Consider the following 23,124-nt stretch of genomic DNA (forward strand, 5'->3'; position numbering starts at 1 on the left):
CCCGCCAGATCAACTCATTACCTCTGCCAAGGGGGGGAGGTTACAACGTATGTTTTCATTACCGTTGGTTTGTGTGTTCGTTCATTTGTCCGTGTGTAAAATAACTCAAAAAGTAGTGAACGGATTGGGATGAAACTTGCAGGAAAGGTTGAGAATGAAACAAGTAAAAACGATTAACTTTTGGTAGTGATCCGAGAATTTTTTGGGAATTTATGAAGGATTTTTGATATTTTGGCAGGTAGGGTCAATGAACTTGGGAGTTCAGGCTGCGCGTATTTGAGGTTTGCATGCGCGCATTAAAGCGCGTGCTCTAGTTTCTGCTAGGGCGAGGCGCGCTGTGCAGCTGAGGGTTTATGACGTCACAAAGGCCTCTATATTAGGAAATCGGGCGACTTTCAGCTCACAATGCTATAAGTATGCATGGGTGGAAATCACTGGTATCTCTATGGAAGAACAAGATCAGTGGTGAAAATGATTTGCATGCTTAGCGGAGGTCTGCGCTCTCAGAGTGCTTCTCTAGTTCTATATTTTTCCAAGTGTTAATATAGCCTATATGGGACAATTAGAGTGTAATGTAGATTTCAGGGTCTGATACCAGGGAACGGCAATGGTCAGCAATTCACACTGAATACATACATGACTTGAGTACAAACTGAATAGATGATTTCTTTATTTTTGTATTTTGTATTTTGTATTTTTTTTTTTTTTTGGTTAGGTTGGTGATTTGTCTTCAGCGTACAATGCAATTTAAAGTACTTTTATCTACTTTTGTGCTTTCTCTGTGAACTAAGAAATCATCAGATTCGCAGTTTGTGTATCATAATTATTATATCATATATGTATGCTTACTTTGCATTCTTGTTATTCTCCTGTGAAAATAAAATCAGGATTCATGTCAGTGTGACTCCACTTTGATCTCATGCTTATTTTGCAGCCAAAAATGGTTCTGATTTGCAACATATCCATATCAATTTTGCATCATGATTGATTTTGGTTGAATATGTAATGTTAAATGAAAGAAGCATAGGTTTTCTCACGACTGGTGATGAACATGTATAGAGAATTAAAGGTTAGAAAATAAAAGGTGTAATTAAACCAATGAATAAATGAAAGAATATGCAATTGCTCAGATAGGAATTAATGATGTATATTTCCTACACACACACAAACACACACACACACATACATATGAATACATAATCATACAGTATATACAATGTATGTGTATGGGTGTACACATACATGTATGGAGACATACATGTGCTGTGCATTTATGGTTTTCCACCACTCACTGCAAACTGCTATTTTCATAGAAGATATTACATGTATGTGTGTATATTGTACATCGCATGTAGTACTGACTCGGTACAACATTCACAAATGAGTTTTGGGGGGCTTTGTAATTTTCCTCTTCAATCTGGTGTATTTGCATAAATTCACTTTATTTTTTTTTTCAACATACAAGGTGTGCTGACACACACACACACACACACACACACTCACACACACGGTAAATCACACACAAGAAATGAATGGGCCCCATGCACTACTTGGGAGACATTGGTGAAGATGACAAAATCTGTGAAGAAATTGTAGTTTCATTTTCAGAATTTCAACAGTACACAATTTCACTTGTAGAATGATGTAAAAGAAGCGAGACAGAATATGATACTGGATTTTAATAAGAAGCATTGGGTTGTGAATTGCTGACCTCAATTCAAGCAAACACACATCTTCATTTTGCTGGAGCAATCATATTTTAATACATGTAGACATGGAAATATGACAAGATGGTTTCACAGCTTTTTCACACCCACATGCATGTAAGTTTGTTTTCTTCATAAAATATCATGATCTTAAGTCCATTGTGTACACCAGTACTTGTAATTACTGCAGCAGATGGTGCTAATTTGAGAGATTGTAATATGCACCCTTTCCCTACTACGTAATTCGTGTGTCTGTATCTTCATTTCAAATAGGCCACTCCACTTTAAAAGTTGAGCTTCAATAAAAAAATGAAATAAAAATAAATATAGAACATTATGAGTGGCTCTTTTGATGTGTGATAAAAATAAACTTGGTTTGAGAAACTGCACACTCTTTTATCAACATCAGAGCTTGTGACCGAGTCTGGGTCATGGAATAATTTAAATAATACTTGTGGATTTAAACTGAAAAAAGAAACCACCAACAACATGGAAATTTAACAGAAGGAATGAATAAGAATTTTCACAAGGTTTAACAATGGAAAACTCATATATGTATGCATGAAAAGGCCAACACATGCCAGTATACAAAAATATAAATATTGTACACTGGAGACACATACATATCTAACACCGGAACCATTGCTCAATTGGTTTGAATTCGTTAATTATATTTCTTCAACTTCAGATACTGAAAAAAAAAAAAAAAAAAATTCTGGCCTTGAGCTAGACCTAATTTAGGCCAATAAGAAAGTTCACTCAAAGAACAAAGTCACTGACATCGCATGGCATCTGATGCTCTTTATGCTATTGTGTGTGTGTGTGTGTGTGTGTGGTGTGTTTGTTTGTTTGCCCGAGGGTCTACCTTTTAGTCAGAATTGACCTCTTGGAGGACGAGTCCCGAGTATACTCGGGCAAGCCTCTATGGGAAATGCGTGTTGTAGCAAAATTAAACCGTCCTCAAGGGGTCAAAGTAAACTGACAACCCTTGAAGAATTCCAATGTCATTCCCTACTCCACATTCACTTGGCAGGTATATGACTTTAATTCACAAGCAAGTGGAAGACATTAGCCACAAGGCAAAAACAAAAGGGAATAAGGGCAATGCAGTGTATACATGCACCTCAATGGATATTTGAGCTTTATATTTTCCTTCTACCAAATGCTGCCCCTCCTATGGGATATAGATGATTTCAGGTAAGTTCACAGGGGAATGATAATTTAATTGAAAGAAACAAACTCCTGAATGGATGTGTGTTAGAAATATGACACTACATGATTGCCTACTGTGTAGAAAAGCACAGCATTTGTATGTTTACTTTGTGGTGATTCCATGTAGTAATGTTTATTAAAACATTTCACCATGCATTGATTGTGGTGATGGGAACAAAACAATGGAAAAGCTATAAAAATAAGTCAATTTTGTATAAATGCCCTTGAACATAAACATAATTCTATGAAATATACATGATACTCTCTTCTCTTCAGATGTTTCAAGACTTCAGGCCATGTGGTCATCTGTGAGTTGTTTTATGAACCAGGAGCGGTTCATTTCATGCATGGCTTTATCATGGATGGCAGTCTATTATGCCATTTGCAAGTTGATTTCAGGTGTATTATAGTCTAACTGCATACAGGTATTAAAGTACATGTACTTGTATCAATGAGCAACACTGGATGTACAACTAACTCTGCTCAGCTAAGACTGCAGGCTCAACTTGGCATGAGCAGTTCTCATAACAAATTACCAGTAGTAGGCAGGAATGATGGTGATGAATACATCAAATTCAATTCATTACTCGCCTCTGTCATTCTGCTGTAATGTCCATCCAACTGGGGCCACAATATTACTTTAATAAATATTGCCCTCTCCTTATCTTTCGCAGCTCAGTACAATGTGAGTAACAATCATGATACTCACTAGCATTTGTGTTTTCTGGGAGTGCCCTCCCTGAGAACATAACGTTGCTGGGGCGACAAGACCTCGTACATGTGTATCTACAAAAAGTCAAATATTCAGGACAGCAAAAAAACATGGCGGCCAAAGCACTACATCAAATGGGATAATCTTTCCTTTGACATGCCATGGTGGCTTCATTTTTGGGGTAAGATGGCTAGGATTTGGACAGGACATCACTAAACTGATTTATCTACATGTAGCTATTAATCTAAAAGTCATTTTCACCAAAATTTGAGATACAAGGTCTTGTCACCCCAGCGGCGATAAAATATGTCGCATTCATCTATGATTCATGCAATATAAACCTACTCCCTGCTCCCATGCAATGTTTCAAAACATCTGTTTCCTACAGCCCTGCTATCATCTCACTATTAAATGCGACACCAGTTCTTTGCGTCTGGGTGGAAGCTCTCTCAAAATAACCTGTATTGAAGACAAGCAATTTGGAATTTCACTCATGACCTAGAGTGTGATACATTTAAAGAATGTTTTAATCTTATTCAATCATTCTGGTATAGGATTTCTGGACAAGGTCTTACACTGGCAACAAGCACAGTTGTTTGGACAAGGCTAACATCTTCTTTGAACTGTATTATATGTGCATTGGAAATCTGCAGCATTATCCAGCCATAAAAACTGCATGCAAGAATGACAGCAGAGTATCTGTACTTACTTTTTATCATCATGCCAAGCACTTGACTGATCATCCTATCAGTTTTCCTGCAGGGCAATCTTTGTATGATTTAAATGAAATCACATTCACATGCAGAAATGCAGGCTTGTTATCAAATTCCTTGGTACAAGAATGTCATGAAAGTGACCATGAGGCTGACGATGGCAATCATAAACCCACAGAACTACAAAGATTCATCTTGTAGACAAAAATCAAAATAAAAACATAATGCCACATTGATTTCCCAATATGAAATTTCAGACAGAATTACTGATGGTCCACAGCACAGAATGACTTCTGAGAATCAGGAACATGGAACTGAAAAGCTGCAGTACAAAACATACCAGCAAAAAGAGAATAAGGACTAAAATTTTCTTGGTAGATTGCAATAAAATCAGGAGCTCCTAGAAGGTGGCCTGGGTCACGTTGTAGGGATGGTCCCTTTTAGATACCAGTATGGCGACTTGAAGACACACACACTCTGTTGGAGAGTGAGAAAACAGCAGAACAAAAAAGAAAGTGTTACATAATATGTTTCACTTTCTCCTATTCTTGAGTATGGTCTAAAAAATTATGTGTATTAGAAATGTGTATTAAATTACACATATTTATGAAATATTTATGTCACTAACGGACCAATACTGGATAGTAAGACAGTGTATTTGGTTGAGGGGCATATGGACATACAGTCTATGTCTTCTTCTTCTTCTTCTTTTTTTGAGAAAACATAAAATGTGGAACAAACTTCATAATTTTGAGAAACAACTTGATCATACATCTAAAAAATAATTTGGACATACATTGCTGCTGTTCATGCATTCCAACTGGGTCAGTCAGTAATGGTATTACAGCATAATTCATATTTTAATGACAATTTGTATGATACCCACATCTATTTATTGTACAATACCAAATCGCTGATTATCCTTGACTTTCTGTATTCTTTTAACCAGCCCCATAATCAATCCATTGAGACTTCAAATGTCACTTTTGCTGTCTTCGTTTCTTTGCCAACAGAAGAAAATATGCAATACAAGCCATGACATAGAAGAATACATGAACATCTGTTATACTGTCAGAAAGTAAAAACTCTTGAGTTACTAATATTTCATGTTTGGGCACTTCCAAAAAAAAAAATCACTTATAATTTCATTCATGAAACATTTTTTTTTTTTTTCACACATTTCATTATCACTGGAATGTATTTCAAAGTTCAGATTTTTGTGCAGATTAAACACAAAGCAAAATTCACAGAAGTGTCCATACTGTGCAACATTTTATATTTTGCATTATATAATAGTCATTTTTGCTTTATTTAATAATATGCCTATTTTCCTCTTACCTTGAGTATCCTATCAAACTCCGCCTTGCTGGATAGGTCCACTCCTAGAAGTTCTTTGCATTGTTCTAAAATGAGGGTCTTCTTCAACTTGAAGTTCTCCCTGAACAGATCAAGTATGACTCCCCGGAACTACAGGAGGGAAGGCAACAGAGGAAGCATTTGAAACCACAATATCTAATCACAAGAAGAAGATGATAAATGCACAAACAGAGCACACATTCATTGTGCACAGAGCATTCAAGTAGTGCAGCGACACATGTTTGAGAAGTGCCTTTGAGTGTATGGGAGGCCACATGTGCCATACAGACACTGGCCCACAGAGAGCATATTGACAATCACAATGCACAACCACACGCGCACACATATACCGGACGACAAATTAAGATTCACTGAAAGTAATGAAACCTGAGATATTCAGAAATTTAGTGGATGACTCTTCCAATTTGCTTGTGCAATGTTAATGTCTTGCTTATCTTCACATCCCATGGTATTTCATTCCTACTCAAAGGATTCTCTTGGAAAAGTAAACCATCCCTAAAGCAGGATTTAATAGAAACCAAAATTGTACTTGCAGTATCTTGCCTTCATATATCACAGTTTTTAACATACTATTCAATCATTAAATTCTATTCAGTTATTCAGTTCAATATACAGTCAACCTTGCTTTAGTCGACCTCGCATAAGTCAAATAATCGCCTAAGTCAAGGGTCTTTTTATGTCCTCTTCTTTTTATATTCTATTAATCTAAATCCCTTATAGGTCGAATTTTCTGTAAGTTGAATAAAAGGTATTTCTTCAGTCCAAGCAGATTCAACTTAAGCAAGGTTGACTGTATATGGAACAGCTGCACTAGGTTCAAAAAGATCACAGCTCAGAAATACAAGTACGTCTCACATTCTGGAAACCATTTTGATTCATTACATCTCATCATGATTTAAAAAAACAAAATGCATAACAGTACAATGTGTGCCCACCCAGACGTCCCTGTATCCACTTACTTTGTCGTGGGCGTCACCCAAGGCTGTTCGGCAGAATAGTCTCTTGTCTGCCACGTCTTTATACTGGGCTGGCCACTAATGCATGGAATAGAAGAGGATGGGTGACAAGAGTTATTATACACTGGACAGTTTACTTGTTTGAACAATTATCCCTGATCATTTGAACCAAACAAAATACAACTGTAGCATCAAGCCACCAAAGGTCTTCATCATCAAAGAAAAAAAAAGAATAGAGACCTTTGTCATGATACACAGGTTTACATGCATTAATGTGTATGCATGCACAAACATACATACACGTACCATACAGACAGTAAAGCTCAGAATATTATGATGATCAGGATACTATTGATTCTGAATCTTACCTATATGCTCTAGCCCAAGCCAAACCACTGAAAAAAATGTAAAATTTTGTACAATTATTTGAAGTACAAAGCATACATGTCTAAAAAGAGACAGAATAGGAAGACGCAAAACTACATGAGCCCAAAAATGTGACTCTACCCGGAAAGGAAAAATCAAGATTTTAAAGTATTTAATTTCTGATTAAAAGTGTACAGCACAGGAAATCAATTTTGTTATTGTATACATAGCAAGTATCCTAGACAACACTAGAAGAATTCCCCAATCATAAACTGTTCACATAGGAATGAAGAATTTGTATGCGGGATTAAGCATTGAGAATGCAGTACAGTCTCCTTTCTCTGGTCTTCTTGACTTGATGCATGTGATTTTAGATCTGTGCCAAAGAGTGTATACGTAGCTCATTGGGTGTCTGGGATAGATTTTATACTGAAGCTCCACCGTTCATATTGCTGGATATTATCTTTGTTGGACAATTTCTATGGCATGATGCTTTAATAGTCAAAGGATGCCTTAAAAGGGCATTTTACCGGTTTCTTATTTTTTTTATATGTTGTTCTTTTAATTCTAAAAGACCCAGCAGTGCAAACAGAATCAAAATTTCATAACGATTAAGTCCGTAATTTAATGTTAAAAATGGAACTTTTTAGGTGAGTATTATGCTAATGAGCTGACGAGCCCGGATGTTATGATGTCACAGGTGCTCTCACTATTACTGATTACAAGTGCTTGCATACGCGTGCGTTAATTCGTATCGAGTAGCAGACGACGCTTAGGCCTAATTTAGCTAGCAGGCGGCGCTTGTGTACTGTTCTATCCATGTAGATATCTCAAATTTCACTATAACCAAATCGCACCAAAATTACAGGATATACTTCATAGCATATTTCAAAGTATTCTCTTATATTTGAACGAAATCAGTAATCGAGAAGTATCAATATTGACGCCGACTTTCAGGTCATCACTCAAAAAAAAATCACTCTTCGCGAGAGATCTTGGCGAACGCAAGATGCACAATCTAGAACTGAAGTTAGCCGACTAGTACTGTGTGAACGGGGAATTTACGCGAGAACTAAACTCAAAAGTGTAATGATTTTTGCGACTTGTGTGATATAGGAACTACATTTTTCATTCAACTTGCGACAAATAATTTGTAAATTTATTTATTGCCTCCGATTACTTGAAAGATTTGTCTCGTGATATTAAATGGCTAACTTCAGTCTGTGCGTGCGCAGCAGATAGACACGACTAGGTAGGGCCTGGCCGCAATCACTCATGTTAGTCGTAGAGCAGATTATTTTTAGCGACGCCGACAGGAAAGTCGACATCTACACTTACGCTTCCCGACATGTGATTTGTTTCCAATTAATGTGAGCTGTTGGATATGAATCATAAAGTACTTCCTGTGAGTTTGGTGCCATTTAGCAAGGGGAATTTTGAGATATCTACATGGATACGGAAGTACGCTAGCACTATACCTACACCAGCGCTGGGATCGCGAAGCGGCGACACTGTGTTAGAATCTACGTGGTCAGGCCACTCTTCCGAGGGGTCCTAGAGTAGGCCTACTGAAACAAACTGTTAGATCTAACATTAGTCCTTGGTGTAAAGAACATCACTATGAGATTTACTCGACTACAAAACATCGGAAATCCATAAAGCAGATACCTTACCTGAAAAATTCAGCACAGGAACAACAGTGCCTGCAGGACAAGGGTCCAGATCTAGATCTGGGGTCTGGACTTTCGTCTGGACTTTCTTCAAGTTCTGGCAGCAGGGTATGTAACGTTACGCTGTGCCTTAGCGCTGTGCACATATACTACAGCTGCAATGTCGACGGTGAGTGAGTGTAGGGCCTACTCATCAAAACTTGGACTGCCACGTAGAACCTACTCCTTGCCTGCTCAGTAGTCCTAGTCCTAGTTCTAGTATTTCAGAGTCTATGTGTACTGGGTACCGTTTTCATCTCACTAAGCGTAAATCGTGCGTGCCGTTGAAGAGAGTCTATCAACATTTGGATTTTCGAGATTCACTCAGCCCTCATCTACGTTAGATAGTTTGAACTGGCGAACAATCGCTCGATCATGATCATCAATGCGTAACGTTACTTACACACGGTCTTCTATGGGCAGCACGTTCGGATAACGATGCCAATTTCATTTTGCATATCTGGAATTTCCCCACAAGTTTTATCCAAATAAAAAGCTGTTGAAGAGCTTGCTTTTAAAGATTAATAGATATTGTTTAACATATTCATCATAGCTCCATATTGCAATTATACTAAATAACAGCTTTTGGAGTGCTTCGTGTGAGATTTCATCAGTAAATTGGCATTATGTAGTTCGTCTTGCTAATGTCGGAGTTGTGCACAAAGAGCACCTGTGACGTAGGACAAATTGCGTGGATCGTTCCATGGCTTGCTCGTTTTCAATTTTTTCAAAAAATCATTACAGGCTTATCCTGGGTTTTACAATCCTCTCTTTCCAGTAGCAGGCATCAAAAAATGTAGATTAGAATTATCAGACAATTAGAAAATGTCAGTACAGTTTTCTTTTACGCCCGCAGCACACTATACGACTTTCGGTTGCACGACTGACAGACTGTGGATCTGAAATATATCACAATAGCCTCAGAATAAACATGCTTGTTTATATCAGATCCAAAGTCGCTTAGTCGTGTGACCGAAAGTCGTATAGTGTGCGGCAGGCTTCAGTCACACTACCAGGTATATAGATAAGGGGATTAGGTGATCTGTACTCATTGACAATGGATTTCAAATCATCTATGCCCATTGTGGAAAAGAGAGCACTACAGAACACGAGCCAATAGGTGAATAAAAGCACAATGAGTGGACAACTCTACACTGATGGCTCACCGGTACTTGGAGAAGCGTGCCTCCTATATCCACAGCACTCTCTTCCAGCAGTTTGTCTGTGACCCCTGACCCCAGCACATGGCCCGGAGGACTCTCCGTCAGCCGCCCCATCAGGAGCTTCCTCATCTGTGAGATGCTCAAGATGGCGTGCTCCTTGAAGATCTCATTGAGGAATGACATGAGTTCGGTCTTGAGGTCGCCCTGGCCCTGAGGGGCGGGGCTGCCCAGCTTGGGATAACTGGCAGAGCTGGATCGGTGTCTACCAGTCGCATGCCCCGCCTCGCCCACAGAGTTTGTAAGTGCGTGGTTCCCCGCATCCAGGGAAGACATAGTCGGGATGCGCGAGGGCTCCGATGGCCGGAAGTTGTCGACATCGATGACATGATTGGAGTGGTCAGTATTTGAAATCGATGGTGCCTTCGTGGGACTCGAGTCGGACAATGAGGAGGACTTGCTTCTCGTTCGACTTCTTGATCCCTTGACTCGCTCGGCTCCAGTGCTCATTTCAACTGCATGATAAGATGCATGCAAGGTCATTGTACTTCTAAATATTCAATACTTCTTATGCCGTAATTTGAGCAAGGCATACAGAGCATGTTATTCTGGCTATGCAGATATCAAGTTATATATGCTACTAAATATGTCTCCACATTTGGAGATTACTAGTATCGGTTAATTCATACAATGCCACCTTTTCCTATTAAAGGAGACTCGACAAATTTTATTTGCTCTTGCTTTTTTATGCGTTTGCCGGTTTTCTCTTTATCTACAACCACTGCCTATCAGTCTATCTCTCTACCCTGCTATCTATATCTCTTTCTAGTCTTTTTTTTCTCTTTCTCCAGCTTATATATTCTATTTGAGTTTTCTAATCATGACAAGGCAGACTGTAACAAGAGGAACACCTTTTGATTTGAAAAGATACAAAATAGTGTTAATGATACCCTATTTCATGTGATAGGTAATATATAAAACATGTCATATTTACCTGGATCTTTTCCTTTGCCCTTCTTTTCCGTCTCATGTTTGGGGATCTTCAGGACCTTGGAGAATCTGGGGAACAGAACATAACACACACTCTGTTTTTACTTAGACCAAATCATCCTCATAATATCATCTTTGTAACACAGATCAAACAAGGAAAAGTAGAAATTACGCGGTGCGTAATATATGTCCCCGCCGGAAGTAGCATTTTGTAGCAAAATGTACAATATAGGTAAAAAATCAAGGTCAAAGGTCAAAGAAGTCAAAGGTCAAAATTCTGTGTAGAAGTTTTGAAGCGCTCACCTAGTGCCATCACATAAAGCAAACGGAATCAAAATCGGGTAAGAAATGGCGAAGGAGTAGCACTTTGTAGCAAAATGTACACAAAATGTAGGTCAAAAATTAAGGTCAAAGGTCAGAGAAGTCAAAGGTCAAAATTCTGTGTAGAAGTTTTGAAGCCCTCACCTAGTGCCATCACATAAAGCAAACAGAATCGAAATCGGGTAAGAAATGGCGAAGGAGTAGCATTTTGTAGCAAAATGTACAAAACAGGTCAAAAATCAAGGTCAAAGGTCAAAGAAGTCAAAGGTCAAAATTCTGTGTAAAAGTTTTGAAGCCCTCACCTAGTGCCATCACTTAAAGCAAACGGAATCGAAATCGGGTTAGAAATGGCGAGGGAGTAGCATTTTGTAGCAAAATGTACAATATAGGTCAAAGGTCAAGGTCAAAGGTCACGACTGAAATTCTGTGTAGAAGTTTCAAAGCTCCCATGTAGTGCTATCATATAAAGCAAACAGAATCAAAATTGGCTCATAAATGACAGAGAAGTAGCAAATTGAAGATTTTGATCACACACGGACGCACACACGGACGGACACACGGACGGACAGACGGACGGACGGACACACGGACACACACACGTACGGAGCCCGTTTCATAGTCCCCTGCTCGAACTCGTTCGGCGGGGACAATAATAACTTATGTGCTCGTTGTTAACTAGTCTGTAACGCCTTTGATTGATAACTGGTAATTATGATATTTTAAATGACTCATTGTTTTCATCTTGCCTTTGGGGTTCAGCCTCGAAAGGTCAATGGCCTATTGCTGTTCCCCTCCACACTCGTAACTTAACCCGAGTCACAAATTTTGATTTTTGTGTTGCATTATTTTCCTAATGATTGTTTTTTTCTGTATGTATATATGTTGTTATGCTGTATGAAATCACATTGATTTCATTTTCTTTCTTTTTTATGAGATGTGGAAAAATAAACTTGAAACTTGAAACTTGATTAAGAGTCTGGCTTTATAAAGGCCAGAGATTCAAAAACAGTGTTCTTAAGCAGACACTGACACCCAAGACAGATTTATCTAAGCAGAAGGAGAAAGAATAGACGCAGCAAAAACGATATGAATGATAGTAAACTGACACAGCATAAAGTCAAACCTGTCTGCAGTGGCCACCCACGGGAGACAAAAATGTGGCTGTTATAGACAGGTGGCTGCTGCGGACATTCATTGTATGGCTTTTCCCTCTGGGGAACTTTACTTTTATATTACATAGTGGCTGTATATGGCAGTTGGCTGCTAAAGACAGGTGGCCACTAAGACAGGTTTGACTGATGAAAATATCAAAGTGAATCACTGTTTGGACTCACTGCTGTAGCTTGGCTTGCCAGATCATGTGCTGCCTCTGGGCAACATCTGTGTGGCGGTCAACGAAGTCCTTGTCGGGCTCGAGGAGGAACTCCCACCCCTGGTTGACCTTTGGCCTTGCCATTTGCTCAAGAATCTCTTTGGTGTCCTCCGCTTGCAGCTGTGAGTATCATAAATTCCTCACAAATATCATTTCATTGGAATAGCAAAGGGTTATGTGAAATTGCAGACATTAGAATTGTCTTATTTATTGCATGCAAACATCACTTGTCACACATACATGTGTATGCATTGAAGTCAGAGTGTTTGAGAGATCAGCGGTTGAGAAAAATTTAGGACACATGTGATGGAAACTTTGAATAGAAACACTTTGTGGTAGTGAATGTGCCACACTGACACAAGGCATGCTATAAAACTCTTTGATACATCACAGGTTTACAAATGTCTCCACTGATCACCTTATATGGAATGAGCTTCACTTCACCACACAAGTAATACACATAATATAATTCTCTGTACGTGGCTAATGACACCTAACACACTTATGGTAAACAAATCATTAAGCAATCTTCCACACATCATTCCCTTACCTTTGTGACAGAGGCGACTTCTTTTCTCACTACACACCGACTTTGAGTGAACCTCCACATCTGAAAGGGACAAACAATGTCAGCTTTATTCAAGTATGAGCTTCTTTCACACACAATCAGCTAAATTAAATGCTTTTTGATTTATAATGTGGGAAAATTTACAAAAAGCTAGCACAGCCTACATATTGTATATCTTTGGGTGTAAACAAATGCACTGGCAAATAAACCTCCACAGGGGACTAAAAAAACACCAAAACAAAACAAAACAATACATATTGGAAAACATCTTCTGACACAATGAGTTCAATGTTTTCTGTTTTGTTGTGATCAAATTCTATGATCTATTTTCCAATACTCCCCTTTTATGTGCAGTGCTCTAAAGTCTTCTTAAAAAACCCAACAACTTTCTCATGCCATTCTGTAATTAGTGTCAATTCTGTATTCTCTGTTCTGTGTTTCATATCTTTGACAGATAATTCCCATCCTCTCCCTTCCTCACCCCACCCCCCCCCCCCAAAAAAAAAAGTGATGAATGAGATGCATAACACATCTATTCACAAAAAAGGACAATTTAGTGACTTACCACCTTGGGAGACAATACATATGTGTTGTGAGTGGCATCATTCTTGAGAGTTGTCATTTTGCAATTATCAGCTAACATAAGAAATTTCCAAAAATGAAGACACTGGAAAACATACAACATATTCTGTAATTGTGATTTGTTAAAAACAAGACCTATTTGTTCTACTATATCATTATGGATGTCAAATAAATGAGCAATACTTAACTTCTCAAATCATTGTTGCTCAAGTACTGTACAGCTGCATTCACATGCAATTTTCCTCTTTCTGTAAACTACATTTAGAGCTCCATGTGATGAAAAAGAACAGGGGACTTACGACATAGTCCCGTCCACGGCAGAGAATTTCTGAAGACACTCCACTGATGGGGCTGGAGGTATCCTTAGGATACAGCACTTCACTGTAGCAAATAAGGAACACATTTTGCAGTGTTAATATTGCCACCAGTGTGAGTGACATGAGGCCTTGGTCAATTTTTCTTCATTATTATCAGAGAGCACATGAAAACTATCAAAATAGTACTTGACTTGCCTCTTTCAGAAGACAGGGGAAATAATATTACTCTTAACATATGTAACGAGTTGAGGGAATGCATACTTTTTTTCAAAAAATGAAATTCTGTGGTATTCTCTTTATATTTTCCTCATATTGATCTATGCTTGTGACATTATACACTGCAGTAGTCTTCTCATCCAGCAGTGACTGCACAGAGATTTTAACCCGTTGAGGATGAGTCTTTGAGTATACTCGGGCAAGCGTCTATGGGAAATGTGTGTCATAGCAAAATCAAACCGTCCTCAAAGGGATATAAATTCATAACTTTTGAATGGATTGTCCAATTTTCCTCAAACTTTCACTGATTCACTTTATTGATACTGATACATTTTTAGTGACATTGCTGCATTCTCTCAATCCACATGTAAATGAAGGTGAACTTGTCCTTCAAACTCTGAACTCTCACATCCCTGGGATCAAAGAAATGGTAGAGATTTGATTGAGATGAGACTTCACTTTCCAACCATATTTGGGAGAGAATGAGATGCCTCTTATGAAATATGAAAAAGCGTACAATTCTAAGAGGAATTCAAAGTTAATTTGATGACAATTGGTTTTGAAATGGCTGAGATATCCAAAACGAAGAGGTCCTTATAAATGCTGGGACCAACCTTTTGTTAGGACCAGCTAGTTTTTCTTCGCTTTTGGATATCTCAGCCATTTCAAGACCGATTTTTCCTCAAACAAACTTTGAATACCTCATAGAATCATATGCTCTTTAATACTTCATGAGGAGTTTCTAATAAGCTTGCAAAAGTTGAAATCTGAATTCCCCCATCTCAAACAAAACTATACCATCCCTTTAAGTTCCTCACCTCTTTACCACCCACGTGCCCTGTACCAGGAGGGCTACGGTCTGGAGAGCCTTGAGGACAGAGCTCTGGTCATAGCTCCCTGGTAGGATGGCCATCAGCTGGGAGAAACGGATCACTTTGGCTGTGTGTGGTCAAGATGAACACATGGGACAATTATTTAAAGGGACAATCATTTAAAGGGAGAAATTACATTGATTGTCACATTGATGATCACATTAAATAGGATCACTGATGCTCAGGTAATGGAGGAGGATGGTACTGTAATGAAGTGGAGATAATGATAAGCAATGGTCACAAGAGAGGAAAGGAGGAGGGAAGAATGAGAGAGAGAAGAGGAGAAGGGAGGGAGAACAGATGATGAGGAAGAGGAAAAGATAAGGGAGAAGAGGAGGAGGAGGGGGAGAAAGTGAAAAAGAGAGAGAAGGAAAGAATGACAGAAAATGAGAGAAAGGAGTATACATAGTACATGAAACGTGGAGGAGAAGGGAACGGAGTGAAGAGAAGAAAAAGAAGAGGATGAGAAGGAGGAAAAAGATGATGTTGTAAGCATATATTAAACAAATGATAATGGGAATGATTGCCATGACACATACAGAAGATGAAGACAGGGATGAAAGCCGTTGGCAGAAGGCGGCTCACCATTAATGAGTAGCGCTCTGACTTGGTCTGGCAGCGTCATGGTCTTGAGTTGTGACATGGACAGAATGTTGACCGGCATCTTGGGCTTAGCCAGCTTGTCCTCTTCTGGTTCCGGAATAAGCGACGACAGATATTCTCTGGCAAGAAAAAAAGGGTGTTAACGTAGCAACAATATCAACTTTATGCAATGAGATTCATATCTGACATTTTTTTTTGGTCTTACATCAACTACAATACTTTCTGAATAGCTCGGCTGGGAGGGGACGTGGTAAAAACATGTATCACAATCATATTGGCAACTAAGGACCAACAAGTCAATCCACTCCTTACAAAACATCTTATCCAATCATTCTATTTTATATATATATATCTCTTTAGATACAAAGATACATGTATTCTCTATTCAATAGTGGGAGCATAATGATGAAAATCTGTAGTAAGTCTGTGGTTCTGGAAAAAAAGTGAGTCTTACAATGAAAATCAAAAAATCAAAATGTTTTAAGATAATGTTGAGGTCACTACTCTTTATGGTTTGTATAGACTACTTTGCCAAAGTTCATAATACAGAGTAGAATATAGATCCTTCTCTTTGTGTCTTTGACCACCACCACCATCAAAAAAAAGAAAAAAAAAATGGTCTTATCATTAAATGTGATAAATGCATCCATTTTGTGTATTTTTCTTCCCTCTCTCTGTCATTCACACCCTAGGAATACAGTATTTGGTTTCAAGACATTTACACAAACAACGGCACAGTTTTGTATCCACCCTTGTTTCTGTAATAACATATCAATAACATAATACAACATGATGAAGACTTACTTAGAGTCTTTCAGTATCACTCTTAAGCAAGAACAGCATTATATAATAAAAAGTGCTCACAAAGGAGACATTAAACTCACTTTGGAGGTAGAACTAGTTGGTTGATTTCATTATCAACAGACTGGCAGTAAAGTTGCTCTCTCTCTCTTTCACTGAGAACATCCTGTAAACATATAAATATGTGTAGACAGATGGATATAGATAGATAAGCAGACAGAAAGACGGGTGAATACAATGATATGCAGATGAATGAACAAGTAAAATATTAACCAAAGACATAGATGACTAAATAAATACAAACAAAACGCATACCTATACAATGAATGTATGAATGAATGACATCATAACAATGGAACTAAATGAGTTAATGACATTAAAACATGAAAAAAAATCCATACAAACTTCAGTTATTTGCCATCTGGATACACTCTAATATTTGATATTTAAGAAAGTAAAAAACAAAGAAACACCAAGGTTAAATGCTTCTTCTTTCAGTGTTTGAAGAAAGAGGAAAACAATGATAATATTCATGACACCTTAGTCCATGAACTACTTCTACTTAATCTCTGAGGATTGAGTTCTAACATATAATTTGCTCCAGGTCTGGAACCAAGACTTAAGTGTTCAATTATTTCCAAACTACATGTAGCCCTTCATACATCAAGGCAAGATTGATTCCATGAACACTCATACTCATTTTAGACTAATAGCATCAACTGGACACATGTGCACATAAGTACAAAGTAATATCATCACAGTGGACTTGATAATTTATCAAGGAGAAGGTCAGTACTGTATTCATGCAAGCAACAATGCATCTGGTGCATATGGGTTGAATACAAACTCATTTAACATTTCACTTGTAGCATATGTTGTGTGTCAATAGAGGATGACTCTAGTGGAGTATGGAAAACTAGTGTTTATCATGTAAAAAGCCACAATTAAAACAGCCCTAAGAGTCAACTCACATCAATGGGTCTGTGGTGTACATGAATCCACTGCTCCTCCGCCATCTTTTGCTCATGGTACTCGTATGACGCCAGGCGTCTGGCCCGCGCCTGGTCTGTCTCGGGTCGGACCATTTTGACTGTGACCGGCTTGGCATCATCCTCGTCTTGGGAGTCGGTCCCTGGGTTGAGAGAAGGTGGGACATTGATCTAGAATTTAAATCAAATACCTTTTCTTTGTGATTCATCATCTCACACTCTTGACATTATATGTTACAGGAGTAAAAGCATACTCGGTATATTTGGCAAACAGCACAACGTAATCATACTTTGATAAGAACCACAGACTGTGACATGACAGGGAATTTTTAATACAATATGGATAAAACTGATCTACAAATATTCTAAAAAGAAAAAGCAAAGTCGATGGATACCAACTTCTCTATTTCATATGTGATGATGCATGATAATACTACTATAAAAAAGCAATGACCTAATTGAGACGATGATAACAATAATGATCATTATCACCGTGGTCATGTGATACTGCATGATAATACTACTATGATAATACTGCATGATAATACTAACTATGAACCTCACAGCAAAACTTACCATCAACTTCCATCTTGTCTTGCTTTCCTCTACTGTCAGCCTTATCTAGGTAACCAAAACTTGGTCTCAGCTGGATGATACTGTGGAGTGGAGTGAGGTGTAGTTCTCCTGAAGCAAAACACACAACAAATGGATCTTGGTCATTCACATCTATTCTCAATCTTGTTCAGTTCTGCTTAGATGAAATTCTTTGTTCGTGTCAACGACCAGGACTTCATCTATCATTGCACGCATTTGACCAGTGAAAATTCATGTGAAAACTATGTCTGTACATATGTGGCAAGCCTGGTCTTGGAATGCATAATTAATGTTTGACTGAAGTTTGCTGCTATTCTGTGATGTCAGAAACACAGATTACTGCTCCAGCAATGGCCACTCATGCCAGAAAATTCGAAAAAGAAAAGATCTAGACAAGAAGTGACCAGCAGACATTGGTGTGTAGCATTGTAGGACAATTCTAAAAGTGAGTGAAAAAAGGCAGAAGCTTCCACCGTCTCTTTAGCTCACCTCCTTTTAAGATGCCCACTGCATACTGAGCCATAGACTCCACGGTTGTCATTGAAGACAGCATCTGACGATCCATGACATCACTGCAAGGTGTGAATGCCAGACAAGAAAAAAATCACACATTCCAAACCATTTTCTTTCAGGGTTGTTGACAAAGACATCATCACATTATTAATCACATCTGCCTGTCTTACTTCTTGAGTTGATTTGTCACATACACAACATAGAAAGTTAAACTCAGAATACAGATTAAACACAAATTCAACTTCTCCCCCCACAAGATATGTCTGCAAATATCATGAACTTTATCAAACATATTGCTGTTGTTGTTATTTCTAAGACTCTGCTCTAGATATCCTGCTGTCAGAGGAAGAACAAATGTTTACTTTTCAAATCAATGATTCTTGCATCAAGTTGTTTTAGTGCAACTGATTGATGAAGTGATGGACACAAATTGTTAAGTGTTTTAGAGTACTAGCCATGATAAAAATCATGGGCATATGTACTTGGTGATTTATGACGACAAAGGGCAAATTGTCAATATATAGCTGCAACAAAATTGTTTTCTTTTATGAGTTGAACCTTGTGTTTAGGACAACAAATTTGCATCTTCACCTCATGAATGTCCGGTTTTCTGTGCTGTGACCGTCAACGTTCAGGGCGATCTGTTCTCCCTTTCCTTTGGCATAGTGAGTGGATTTGGTGTCTACGGCTAACTCCACCTCAACCTGTGAATGGTAAAGTGCAGTGTGAGACAGCCAAAGCTAGTTCAGTTGGTATATCAGGCCATGAAAGAGGTTGCTCTGACACCACAGATTAGTGTAACAAGAAAGAGCTCTTAGCTCTTGTAAGGGTCCACATAAGATCATTCAAGACAGTCAGATCTCACTACCGTAGGAGCTCCACAAAGAAGAAGGTACTTGCCAGCTGGACCATCTGTCTCAAAGATTTATTCAGAGTACACCACATCCGCATCCAATTCTCTCAGCAAAAGGACCTACAGTCACATCTTCAACAATGGATTCAATCTGGGATTGAGAAACCTAAAAAAAGGATACCTGTCACACATGTGAAGCCTATAAGAACTCAAAATTTACCTCCAATGCAATAGAAGACAGAAAAAAAACCAAGAATATGAGCAACACACTATGGGAAGGAACGTGCCGAGATGAGATGAGGAATGATCGATAATAAATCCAGTCGCGCATTTTTGTTTGACCTTCAAGAAGTTCTGACAATTTAATACAGTAACAATCAAAAATGTTAGTACACTTTATCATAAGAGAAAGCTCGGCATTAATAACCTAAGAGCTTTTAATGAGGCCACAAAACAGGGGGTAATGAAACTGTCGTCAAGTGAGGTCAATCAGAGACTGGTCTGTGCTTTCTGCAATTGTTCGCACTCATGGATCCAGTCAGTCATGTTGTTCTTTAGTCTGACTGCTGTGGTGGTCAGAATCGTAACAGCATAATTACATCCACACTGTCGTATGCAACCCAAACCTTTCCAGAGTCAAAGACCGAAGACCATAAATTCCTAGAAAGTGGGCATACAAAGATCCTATGAAAAGTGACAAGGCATGGAAGTTCATCATTCGGATGGATGGATTCCTATCATTACCAGTGCCTCAAGAAAATGTTACAATGTAACCCGCATGGAATGTGAGATGTTGCTCCATCTCAAGCAGATGTCGAGCTCATGGGAAAGATCAATGAAGAAAGACTGAGAGGGTCACAATGTCCACTGGATGAAAATCAGACAAGTTCGGATGGAAAGGGAATTCCATCATCCTTGATGATCAAGTACCCTTCACTGACCCAAGTGGCAAGGAAATTGTGCAATCACTGTTGTCAACACATCAGAAATGTTAACATGATCAATTCTTTTCTCTGATGTATTTTAGGCATAAACATTGAAATTTCAGGGTAATGAAGAATTACATTGCTAAATTGAGAGTAAATGTCAAACTCTGTAGGCATGGTTTAAACAGCCCCATTAGTTTATGTCTGTGCTTGCATGCCAGCACTATCATCTGAACTTTTCATGTCATATCGGCTGTAAGAAAGTGACTGATTCTCTAACGAAAGCAGAAAATCTATGTTACAGAGTTTAACTTTGTACACTGCTTTCTAAAGCTGTACCCTGGCACTGAGTTTTTCTTCCATATCCAAAAGATAACATGATTGAATAATTATTAAGCCACTGATAAAGATGGAGGAGAAAATATATCACAAATGTAATAAGTTAGTAAAAAACAAAAAAAAAGTAAAAATAGAGCGAATGAGAGCTGTCAAGCAATTACACATGTAAACATATTTACACATGTACTAACCTTCTTCTGCTTGGGCTTGATGCGCACTGATGTATACTCAAAGTCATCATAGGGCATATGGCTAGGTCGGACTGGGTACTGCACAAATAAGAGCAAATATTCACCACATACTATGAAGTAATAAATAACTGGGTTTCAGCAATTCATTGGTTTTATTGCAGGTTTATCTAATTAAATGAACACAGCAGAACTGAAAATACACCTAAAGTCTTCATTCTTGATCATTTGAAGGTTTTATCTCACACATATCGACTCAGTTTACCCCTTCTATATAGACATGATTAGACTAGTTTTGATATTTGATGAATAAATGGATTTGTGACATACAACAAAAAGATCTGGTTTTCTTTCTATGTTCTGCATAATGATGTTTCTGATGCTTTATACTGCACTCCTGTACTTGGTCAATGATAGAACTGCATACCAATACATACATTAATAGCAGACCCCTTTCCATGTGTCATTGCCTTGTCATCATTTGAGCAGCAAAGAACTGAAAATTTAATTTACTGTGAACAAGTGGTCCTAGAAGAATATTACAGTGCTCTCCCATTATAACGAACATGGTTATGATGAAATTCCTGTTACAACAAAGTAAAAATTCAGACCACAACATTATTCCATGTATCTTTATTGTTTGTTTGTTTGTTTTTTTTTTGGTTATAACAAAATTGTGATATGATGAAAGAAAACTGCCATTCCCAAGGACTTCATTACAACGGGAATCCACTGTATAGGTGCACAACTTACCTGAAAGACATACAGATTATCAGCTAACTCCTTGGAAAGATAAACATCAACCTACAAAACAAACAAACACACAAAGTGAACAAAGAAAACAAAACACATTTACTGCTTTCAACGGTTTGATAATTACCACACTGTATAAATTTATTCCCACTCTAGCTACATACACGATATGCAATTAAAATATTCAATCAAAAATTAATATGAGGCCAGCTGCGCGGCTTCTATTCAAAAGATGGTATTAGTCATATACAATGTACATCTGTAATTCATATTACTTTAACTCATCAAATTTCTGTTTTTGGCATTATGTTGTAGTCTAATGTTTTGTCTATCATCTGCCGAAATTTCGAGGCTTAATGACCAAAGGAAAGGCAAGAAATTAGCATTCTTCTCGGCCATGATTTTCTGACTTTCAACGGAACAGAAACACATCCAAAGATTTGGATTTAGCGTCGCAGATAGACTCCGCCCCTAGCAACGAGGGAGTGATCTTATTGGTAACTGTCTGCCATCCTGGTTTCTGATTGGTCGTGCATATAAAACCGCTGACGCTAAGCTTGAATGAACATCGCGGGGGTTGCTATGACCAGACCTTCTATTGTCTAGAGATGAAAACTGTCTAACCTCCCCTTGAGCACAATTGCATCGCACAGAAAACTTTGAAGGCGGTTTTCTCGAAACCCTGATTTCCTAGACCACTCAACATGGTCCTGATGGTCTAACGTTAAATAAAATCATCAATATCTCCTCAAAGATGTTCTTTCATGGGTCATGGTTTTATGTTATATATGAAAATAAAGCGGAAGAGTACGGGAATATTGTCATGTCATTTTCAGAAAATTGACTGCCCTCGACTTTGCGATCCCTTTGTTGTAGCAGGTCATGATTCGGATCGGAGTGGTTATATTATAAATTATAATGAGGTCACTCATCATGCTCATCATCCTGATCGATCCTGTGTGTGATGTGATGTGACCCATCTACATTTCTGCGTAAATCCTACATGACATGAACCACGTCTAATTCAAAACTGCCATTTCAGAAACAAAGTATAATCCATGTGCACAGCCACAGCTACAGCAACGTGACAACTCAGTGGGAGGTGATCTGTCGCCAGGTTAGCGAAAAGAGTAGGCTACAGTATGTTTTTAGTGTAGCATATCGCGTGGCAATATGCAGTCCCACGCACTCAAATTGAAGGTGGTTGGATAGAACACATCATGTTTCACGCAGAACAGATCTTCCAACAGCTATATTTCATTTTAAATTAGAAAAAAAAAAAGCACTGAACGCCCAAAACGCTTCGAAGTGAACAATTATTTTAAACACCACAACCGCAATCACCCAATATTCTCTGAAATTGAAGAAAATACATACTTCCTCGACCACGGTGTCTGCCTCAGCAGAGCCTGCCAT

At 38.3% G+C, this 23,124-nt stretch overlaps 1 protein-coding gene across 1 annotated transcript; it reads right to left on the bottom strand.

Moving 5' to 3' along the window:
- Positions 1-4,573: 4,573 nt before the first annotated feature.
- LOC140231647 (DNA-directed RNA polymerase III subunit RPC5-like) lies at positions 4,574-23,120 on the bottom strand. The gene is made up of 18 exons (XM_072311797.1): positions 23,086-23,120; positions 21,709-21,759; positions 20,959-21,036; positions 19,241-19,353; positions 18,626-18,708; positions 18,119-18,226; positions 17,525-17,685; positions 16,637-16,719; positions 15,735-15,871; positions 15,096-15,216; positions 14,044-14,125; positions 13,145-13,204; positions 12,557-12,714; positions 10,906-10,970; positions 9,918-10,426; positions 6,680-6,754; positions 5,682-5,810; positions 4,574-4,820 (listed from the first exon to the last, which is right to left on the bottom strand). The coding sequence occupies exons 3-18, from the start codon at positions 21,013-21,015 to the stop codon at positions 4,761-4,763; spliced, it is 2,001 nt and encodes a 666-aa protein (XP_072167898.1). The 5' UTR covers positions 21,016-21,036; positions 21,709-21,759; positions 23,086-23,120; the 3' UTR covers positions 4,574-4,760.
- Positions 23,121-23,124: the final 4 nt, after the last annotated feature.

Source organism: Diadema setosum, chromosome 8, assembly GCF_964275005.1.
Source record: "Diadema setosum chromosome 8, eeDiaSeto1, whole genome shotgun sequence".
In the NCBI taxonomy this organism is placed as follows: Eukaryota; Metazoa; Echinodermata; class Echinoidea; order Diadematoida; family Diadematidae; genus Diadema; species Diadema setosum.

Coding starts and splice junctions, on each gene's coding strand:
- LOC140231647 (XM_072311797.1), bottom strand. CDS start 21,015: ATGCCCTATGATGACTTTGAGTATACATCAGTGCGCATCAAGCCCAAG. Junction 15,872..16,636: donor CAACTAGTTCTACCTCCAAA/GTGAGTTTAATG, acceptor TTTTCTTGCCAG/AGAATATCTGTCGTCGCTTA. Junction 10,427..10,905: donor GGGCAAAGGAAAAGATCCAG/GTAAATATGACA, acceptor CTTATCATGCAG/TTGAAATGAGCACTGGAGCC.